Genomic DNA, 10,163 nt, shown 5'->3' on the forward strand with positions numbered 1-10,163 from the left:
CCCATTGGAGATGGAAGACATGAGAAGAGTGCCTTACCAGAGTGCGGTTGGAAGCTTGATGTATGCTATGGTCTGTACTAGACCAGACATTGCCCAAGCAGTGGGAGTACTTTCTAGATATATGTCTAATCCTGGTAGAGTTCATTGGGATGCAGTCAAAAGAGTCTTTAGATATTTGAAGGGTACTTCAGAGTATTCTTTGTGTTATCATGGTAATTCAGTTGGAGACATGACTTCCCTTGATATCCATGGTTATGTGGATTCAGATTGGGCAGGTGATATTGATAGCAGAAGATCCACCAGTGCTTATGTGTTTACTTTGTTTGGTGGTGCAATTAGTTGGATGAGTAATCGACAGGCTATGGTTGCTTTATCCACTACTGAAGCAGAGTTTATGGCAGCTACTCATGCTTGTAAAGAGGCCATTTGGCTTAAGAGACTGTGTTCGGATATTGGAATAAAACAAGGTACAGTGACAGTTTACTGTGACAGTCAGAGTGCAATTAGCCTAGCTAAGAACCCGACATTTCATGCCCGGACCAAACATATTGATGTTCAGTATCATTTTGTTAGAGATATGGTCGAAGATGGTAGGGTGAAGCTGGTTAAGGTGGAAACTTTGATGAATGTTGTAGATGCTTTAACTAAGGCTATAAGCACAGAGAAGTTCAGATGGTGTTCAGAATCTATGGGCCTTATGGCCCCTAGAAATTGATTCATTGTGTTGACATTCCCTTCCGCTCCTGCAAGGTGTTCGACAAGTGGGAGATTTATTGGGAAAAATGGTGTCTCAACCTTGCATTTATGCGAGGTTACTATTTATAGTAAGTTTTCATTTGAGCATGAAATGGTGCGAAACTCTCCCTGAAGCTTCTGGTTGGCTAGATAAGCATTTCGGTAAAGTTTCGTCGCAAGGTCACAGCTAGTTTTGAAGATATTAAAGTTTTCGTCTTGGAGGGGTGCAATAAAATATTTAAAATTAATTTTGGGGACTTTAGAGGCTCCGAAATGCCCTGAAAAGTGGTTGTAACTAGTGAAGCGAGTTATGAGGTGATAGAGCACTTCGCGAGCTTTCCGGCGCTTCAAACAGTTCGTCAATCGGACACCCGGTTCTCAAGTTATGGCCTCCGAAAGTTTGTACTCCTGAAATAGGAAAAATAATTTGTATCGGATACATAAATGAGCTGTAAAAGGGAGTGACACATGTTGATGTGTGCTTTAACATGTCATAGGGCGTCTAGAAGGGAGATAAGGTCGGCTACACCTTATTGGGTGGTTTTAGCCCATGGTTTTGTAATACCGTTTGACGGTTTCTTGTATTGTATCTCCTATTTATGAGGTGTGTGAGATAGAGGTTGTGTGTAAGAGTCCTATGGCTATTGAGTTGCCTCTGAATCTCTGATTAGTGATACTCCTGCGAAGAGCTTGCTCTGTGAGTATGTTGTAATCTATTTTTGATTGCTGAATAAAATATTGAGCTGCTTTTGGAGGGTGGGGTTTTTCTCCCGAAAGGGTTTTCCCCACGTAAATCATTGTGTTGTGGTATGAATGCTATTATATCTATTTCTATTTTCTGTAACTGTTGTAATGATCTGAAAATTTTTTGCATTACCCTCCTCTCAAGGTTAGTGTAGGAAGTTGTTTCCGCTACTTAACTTCCTTATAGTGAAAACTTGCTAAACCATGAAAAATTCTCACCCCAAAAACTGATTTAGGAGTTGGCCAAGTCAAAATAGCTTCCACCTTTCTAGGATCCATCTTCAAAGAACCATTAGTCACCACAAATCTAAGATAAACCAACTTTCTTTTCATAAACACACACTTTTTCAAATTTATCATTAGATTTTCTTCATTCAGTCTTTTCAAAACCAGATCCAAATGATGTAGGTGCTCTTCCTTACTAGAACTATAAATCAAAATGTCATCAAGATAAACTACTACAAATTTACCAATAAAAGGCTTTAATACCTCATTCATAAGTCTCATAAAATTAATAGGAGCATTTGAGAGGCCAAAAGACATTACCATCCATTCATAGAATCCTTCATTGGTTTTGAAAGCAGTCTTCCATTCATCTCCACTTTTGATCCTGATTTGGTGATATCCACTCTTTAATTCTATTGCACTAAAGTAGGTGGATCCACTCAAATAGTCCATGAGATCTTCAATCCTTGGTATTGGAAACCTATATCTGATTATGATTTTTTTGATAGCCCTGGAATCTACACATTCTCCATTCACCATCTTTCTTGGGTACTAGAACAACTGGTATTGCACAAGGGATTAGACTTTCTTTGATTAACCCCTTCTCAAGAAAATCCTTCACTTTTTTGTTGATCTCCTCATTCTATTGTGGTATCATTTTATAGATTTGCCTTGTTAGGTAGATTAGCTCCAGGAATGAAGTCAATACAGTGACTTATGTATCTCATAGGTAGAAGTGAACTTGGAAGTTCATCCACCACTATGTCTTCATACTTATTTAAGAGTTTTTGGACTTCTTGTGGCACCTCTTTCACCTTCTCTGCTGCTACTATGGTATTGGGTCTGATTAGGACAGCAAACCCTATTTTCTCCTCCATAGATTTTAAAAATTCTTTCTCTCCTACTAGTATCACACTATTTCTAGCTTGTGAAATGGGTTCTTCATCCTTGAGTGGTGTGATGGTAAAGGTAACTCCATCTTTCTCAATTACATATGTGTTTTTCCTTCCATCATGTTTGGCATACTTGTCATATTGCCATGGTCTACCAAGTAAAATATGACAAACATCCATAGGGATGCTATCACAAAGTACTTTATCTTTATACCCTCCAATGTGAAACTCCACCCAACATTGTTCATTGACCAAAACTTGCTGCCCCTTATTCAACCATGTGACTTTGTATGGTTTTGTATGAGGGATCCTTTTCAAATTGAGTTTCTCTACCATTTCCATAGAGACTAGATTGTCTGTACTACCATAATCAATCACCACTTTGCAACACTTCCCTTGACTCTTACATGTGGTTCTAAAAAGTGATTTCCTCTGAGGGGGTTCTTTTTCTATTGGTACCTTAATCAATGTTCTTCTCATCATGATTGATTCTCCAACATTGGGTGCAACTTCTTGATTAGGTGAGGTTACACTCTCACTATCTTCAACCTTAGCAATCTGATTTCTCCTCTCCCCACTAAATGGTGTTGTAGCCTTGTTTTTAGGACACTGCCAATCTTGATGACTATCAAACTTATTACACTTGTAGCATTTTATAGTGAATGCATTTGATCCACCTCTTTGACCTCCAAATCTGCCCCTAAAATTGGGTCTTCTTCCTCTAAAACCTCCTCTTGTTTCAGACTTGAATGATTCTTGTGACTCACTTGTTTCTCCTTGAGATCTTTGTGATTGACCTCTTCCTAAAAAATTAACTCTTCTTCTGAAATTTGATCTACCCCTATCTCTACCTTGTTTCTCTTGTCTCTTCTTCAACTTGTCTTTAGCCTTTAGTGCTAATTGAAAGGACTCTTCCACTATTTTTGGATTTGTAAGGCTAAGCTCATCCTGAATATTGAATCTCAATCCATTAATATATCTTGCTATATTTTTAGTTTCATCCTCTTCATGGTTGGCTCTTATACTTAGCTTGTAAAATTCTTCTGTATAGGCCTTTACATCCATCTCCTTTTGTCTTAGATTCTGAAGTTTCTTGTATAGCTGAATGGAATAGTCACCAGGTAATAACTTGGCTTTCAGTTTTGCAACCATTCTGTCCAATGAAATGATTATGGACTTTCCACTCTTTCTTCTTTCAAGCTATGTATAATCCCACCATAGTGAAGAATGACCCTTCAACTTGGTCTTAGCTAGTTTCACCTCCTACTCATCAGGTACCTCCTCATACTCAAAGTAGTTATCCATATCTCCTATCAAATCCAAAAGTTCTTCACCATCTAAACTTCCTCCATATATGGGTAGGTCCAATTTCACCTTACGACCATCCTCTGTAACAACCTTCAACATCTTGACCATCCTTTCTTCTTTAGGATCTAACTACTCTGGGGGATCTTCTTCCTCCCATTCTTTTTCTTCTTTCTCTTTCTCACTCACATCTCCTATGAACATTCCTCTCTTTTGAATTGTCTTAACTATGGTTAGTCTAGCTTGAAGAATCTTTGTCAATTCCTTCAATTCTCTTATCTCTTTGACTTGTTTCTCTTCCAACTCAATCATCTTCCTAGCAACTGTCTTCTTAGGAGGCATCCTGAAATAAATTTGGATAAACACTCAATAACTCTTTACTAATATGACCCATGATCTGATACCAATCTGATGCAAATATAGGGGCTAATAGGAATTTGAGATTAAGAAAACTTTGGTTTGAACATAGTGTGTTTGCAACAACAATGGTAGGGTAGTCTTTAGAAATTGGTTTATTTGACCTCTCAAATCATAAGATGAATTTTTATGACAAAAAGGAATTTTGTTCAAAACATCATAACCTATCCACACAGCAATTTTCGGGTCCCTAATCGACCAAACACTATAGATTTTGGAAACCATTTTCTGAATGGGCTGCCCTTATAAAAGTGGGCAAAACTTACTCATTTCTCAATGAAAATAAATCAGACTTGAAGCAAAAAAAAGTAGAATCAACATTATTTACAACCATATGATATTTGTACCATTTTCCTTCCATACAAAAAAGTACAAAGCGTTGCAACACATAGGAAATTAAGTTTTACTAGTCCGAGACACAACTAGGACAGTCACAAATCTTAGCAAGAATCCTCTGAAAAATATGATATATTTTTGCTGCCCTTGGGTTTTAAGGACCAAAACACACCAAGGGACACATGACACATACATGAAACCTTAGGTCAATGCCTTTTATAATGTTTTACACTAGTTCTTAATGCTGTCATAGTGACTGTGACAGGGTAATTTCTTAGGACAGTCTAGAAAGAAGATCAAATACTTGATCAAATGAGATTCTCAATGGCTAGAAATTCAAGGGTAGGGTCCTAAGATCATCCCTAATATTTCACCAAGCTTTCATTCATACAACCATCCCTCCATATCCACATGCAAGCTTCAAACTCTTCCTTTTCTTAACTAATACATGAAGATATCGATCTTCTTTCAGCTTGAAACCCAATGAAATCTCCTTGAAACGCCCTGCAACCTAGGAATAAGCAAGAAAAAACAAAAAATATATATTTTAAAAAGTTTGGGCATTTTTGGCCAGATAGATTCTGAGTTCTACATTTTACAAGCTCTCAGCCTACCCTAGCTAGGGTTCTAAACCCTTTTTACAAAAATGGCTATATCTTACACAAAAAAGAATGAAAATGAATCAAACTTGCTTCAGATTAAAGTAGATTCACTATAGTTTCATTCCTAATCATTGGTTTATTATGGGAATAAAGAAAAATAAAAGAAAATGTGATGTTTTAGACTGAAAAACTCAGAAAAATGGTGAGTGAAAGCAACTTTTATTGAAATTTCATCTCCCAATGATCAAAATCTGTACCAGCAGGCCAAGAATGGAATATATAAGACAAAATAGGCTCAATGTAATTGATCCACCACTCAAGATGACCTTTCATCTTCTTTTTACATGATTTTCCATCTTTTTTGCAACTTTTTACAAAAAAATGTTGCTTTTATAACTCTTCACCAATTTGAGCAACATTTTCAAAACTTAACCCAAACTCTTAGAACTTAAACCAATGAACAAAAATTGTCTAATATGACCTTAGAGACCCTTATTAAACTAAATCTAATCAAAATTTAACAAAAATCCAAATTTGGCTATATGGAGCCAATCAGGACCTATTAGGGCCTATAGTGCCCACCACAAACACTAAAGCACATTTTACCCCACTGGAGTATGATGGAAAGTTGGATTCAGATGAATTAATGGATTGGATCTTGGAGATGGAGAATTATTTTGATTTTGAGAACACCGTAGAGGAAAGAAAGGTGAATTATGCCTGTACCCAGTTGAAAGGTCATGCATCTCTTTGGTGGGAACATTTGCAAGTTGATAGAAAAAGGAGAGGCACAAAGAAGATAAAATCTTGGGAGTAGATGGTTGCTAAGATAAAATTGAAGTTTATGCCAGATTATTGTCAAGTAAATCTATTCCAGAAGTTGCAGAACTTAAAGCAGAAAGAATCTAGTGTGAAGGAGTACACCGAAGCATTCTACAAGTTGAATATCAGATCTGGACATGTTGATGATAAAGTTGAAAAAGTGGCGAGATATTTGAATGGATTGTGGATGTATATAAAAGATGAACTTAGTTTGATCAAGTTGCAGAGTGTTGAAGAAGCTTACCAATATGCCCTGGAGGCTGAAGAGAAGCTAAACAAAAGACATGAGCAAAGACAGAGAGGTAGAGGTGGAAGGTTTTCTAGAGGAAGATTTCCAAGAGGAAGAGGAACCTGTACAGATCATAACAAGGACAAGGAAGTAAGAAAAGAAGGTAGTTCATACTAGAAGGTTGACAAAAAATTTTACCAGAGAAGAGAACCCGATGGTTACTAGAATGAAGGTTTTGGAAAAGATGATAGAAGACAATATAAGAGAGTGTTTAGAGGTACTTGCTTTAAGTGTGGAGGAGAAGGAAATTGTGCCTTAAAATGTAAGAAGACAAAGAATACTCAGAGAACAACATTGGTGGAAGAAAGTCCCACCAAATTAGCTAACAAACTGGAAGATAGAGAATTGTTGATGATGAGGAGAGCCCTATGTCACACCAAAGAAGTTGAAGAGCCTTTGTAGAGAAGGAATTTGTTCAAGACCATATGTAAGGTATCCGGTAAGTGTTGTAAAGTTTTTATTGATAGTGGTAGTTCAGATAATCTTGTTTCAGAAGAAATGGCAAACAAGTTGAAGTTGGAAAGATTGAAACACCTTAAGCATTATTAGATAGCATGGATTTAGGATGATCATAAGTTGTTAGTAAGTGAGAAATTTTGGGTGAAATTAAAAATTGGAAATTATAATGATGAAGTTCTATGTGATATTATGCCTATGGATATTTTTCATATTTTGTTGGGTAGACCTTGGTAGTTTGATAGATAGGCAATACATGATGCGAGAAAGTGTTGGCATTATGTGAACCAGTATGAGGACATAATGACATTGTATGTTGTCATTGATGTCAATATGTTGAAAGAGGTGTGAACCGACATATGTGAGAATCAGTATAACACTATGAACTGGCATTTGTGCCAAAGTGAAGTAGTGTGTTTGTTCAGGGTGAACTGACATATGTTATGGGAACCGGCACATGGAAGCATTGTATGACTACCGGTTGGTAGTCTCAACTTTAGGGTTTCTAGTTGAAGTGCTTCAAGCCCGTGTGGATCAATAGGTGACATTGTGTGATGAGTTAGAATTGTAACGAAGAATAGATCATGTTGCCATGATAGCCTTGTGTGCATGAAGGATCTTGCATGAGGGAGATTGTTCCTATCTACCTCAGGAATGTGCAAAGTCTTTAAAGCAGTGATAACGTGTGATGGGTTATCAACCGCCATGAAATCAATGGAAAACGAATGATGGAGATTAATGCAGTGTGCTCAATGGTCAGGATTGAACCATTTGATTTCCTTAACCTAATAGGTTTTGGTTTAGGGTTTATGCTACCAACCTAACTGTTTTCCTATAAGGTTGATGTTGTGACTCTTTCTATTGTTGTTGACAAAAGTTGTGTGTGTATACGTGATTCTTGCTAGACCAAAAGGAGAGGAGTGATACCTACAGAGTGTAAGTGCAGAAGGTGAATAGGAGCTTAAGCGGATTTGCATTGGCATTGAGTGCTATTACCAAATCATTGTAATACCTATTGATCTCTAACCACCTCAACAGTTGGAAAATCCCTTAACAGGGTAGCCTTAACCAACTTGCTATAAATCCTTTAATAGGGTAATTCAAAGCTATTGAGTTCAAAATCCTTTAGCTATTGAGTTCTTGAAATTCTCTAACAAGGTAACCTTTAACAGGGTTTAACCCTTAACCAGGTATTGTAACCATCCCTTAACTGGGTGATCCCTAATAGGATCGGTTCCTAGCAGTACCTATTGTATTGTCTCTAACCAGACAAGGCTTCTAATAGAGTGGACTTCCAAAGAGTTCAAAAATGGCTTGTGGGTATTCATCCCCACTGTGGTTTTTCCCAGTTGGGTTTCCACGTGAAAAATATGTGTGTCATGTGTGATGCTTTTATCTTATGATGCTTTGCTATTGTCTATCAAGCATATGATGGTTCTGTGTTTTATGTCTATCAATAAAACATGTCGAACTAGCTGTTATTATGATCTGATGATAGATTACCTGTTTATGCATAAGGGTGAAATGGTAGTGTATTCTTGAGTTGAGTGAAAAGCTAAGTGAGTAACTGGTTAATGCTTGTCTCAGACATTCTTAGCTTTACCAGTTGCACTCTGTTTCAAACCGGTGTCTCTGTCTGCTAGTCATTTGAAGTGTCTACTGTCAAACCGGTTTAGGACTGTATTTTTGTCTGTACTGATTCACCCCCCCCTCTCAGTACCAGTTTGGTACTATTCGCTCATCATTGAGTTATCAATTGGTATTAGAGCCTCCTCCAGGTCCTTTGTGTTATAAGCTTAACCACTTGAGGTAAAGATCCTAGTCAAAAGATGAAGAGGGAAGGTCCAAAGTTTAATAGGAAAAATTTTAGTATATGGAAAGACAGGATGAAGATATACATTAGAAGCATGGGTGCTCAACACTGGAGCTATGTTGAGAATGCCTATGTTGCCCCTACTGGTACTCTCACCGATGACCAAAAGAGAGAGATGCAAGAGAATGGGCAAGTTATGGAAGCCCTAATTAGTAGTTTATCTGACATTGAGTTTATTGATGTTTAGGATAAGGTAAATCCTAGAGAGGTATGGCATACTCTTGAAAATATCTATGGCGGTGATGAGCAAGTAAAACAAGCTAAGGAAGAAAGCCTTAGAGGGAAGTTTGAAGATATGTGGATGGTTGAAGGTGAGACCATTCAATAGTACGGAATAAGAATCAAAACCATTGTTGGTGAGATCAAGAGTGCAGGTGGTAAAATAGAAGATTCCATTGTGGTAAGCAAAGTCCTGAGATCCCTATTTCCGGTCTATGCAATAAGGGTTGCTGCTATTCAAGAGCTAAGATCAATAGACAAGACTAAGGTATCCCTGGACTCCATCATAGCAAAGTTGACAACCTATGAGCTAAATAGTTTTGATGGTAGTGTTCAAAAGACTGAATCAACTTTTAAAGCTTTTGATGTACCATCCAGCAAAGGAAAAGAAGCTAGCACTAGTGGTGAACCAAGACAGAGTAGAGAAATCGATGATGAGGAGATTTTGATAGCATTTTAAGTTCTCCTTGCCAAGAAACTTCCTAAAGGAACTGACAAATACAAAGGTAAGCTACCTTTGAAATGCTTTTCTTGCAAACGGATAGGACATATCGTTGTAAACTATAACCGGGAAGGTTCAAGAAATTCAAAGGAGAAAACCAAAGAAACTGCTTTGTGGCAGTTGATGAAGGTGTCACAGATGAAGAATCAAAGGATGAAGAAAATGAAGATATTGTGTTTGTTGTTGTCAAGGAAGATGTGTTAGACAAGAAGGCTCTTGTCTCCCAGTTTGATAATTCCAATGAGTGGATCATTGACAGTGGCTATTCTCACTATATGACTAGTGACCAGAGCAAGTTTCTATCCTTGGAGGAGTATGATGGTGGTGTGGTTTGATTTGGCAATGATGCACCATGCATGGTCAAAGGTAGAGGGTCCATCTCCCTGAATGGAAAGAGTAGTACTGACAATGTGTATTGGGTTGATGGTCGTAGACACAATCTTCTGAGTGTTTCCCAACTGAACGATAGTGGCCTCACTCTGGAATTCAAGAATGGAGTCTGCAGAATCAAAGGAAAGAATGGTGAATTGGTGGCCACCGGCATGTAGACCAAAGGTAACCTATTTCATCTGAATGCAAATATAAGTACATGTCTTATGGAAAAATTTGATGATAGCTAGATATGGCATAGGAGACTCTGCCATGTAAACTTTGATAACATTGTGAAGGCTAGTAAGATCAAGGTAGTTAGAGGGTTGCCGGTGCTAAGAAAACCGGTTAATACCTTGTGCAGAGAGTGTCAATT

General features: G+C 37.6%; 1 protein-coding gene across 1 annotated transcript; it reads right to left on the reverse strand.

Moving 5' to 3' along the window:
* Nucleotides 1-2,363: 2,363 nt before the first annotated feature.
* Nucleotides 2,364-3,749, reverse strand: LOC131875213 (uncharacterized). Its single transcript, XM_059219277.1, has one exon. The coding sequence runs from the start codon at nucleotides 3,747-3,749 to the stop codon at nucleotides 2,364-2,366; it is 1,386 nt and encodes a 461-aa protein (XP_059075260.1).
* Nucleotides 3,750-10,163: the final 6,414 nt, after the last annotated feature.

This window comes from Cryptomeria japonica, chromosome 4 (genome assembly GCF_030272615.1).
Source record: "Cryptomeria japonica chromosome 4, Sugi_1.0, whole genome shotgun sequence".
NCBI classification, from domain to species: domain Eukaryota; kingdom Viridiplantae; phylum Streptophyta; class Pinopsida; order Cupressales; family Cupressaceae; genus Cryptomeria; species Cryptomeria japonica.

What these genes read in the sequence shown, in the direction of transcription:
- LOC131875213 (XM_059219277.1), bottom strand. Translation starts at nt 3,749, where the DNA reads ATGGTTGCAAAACTGAAAGCCAAGTTATTACCTGGTGACTATTCCATT.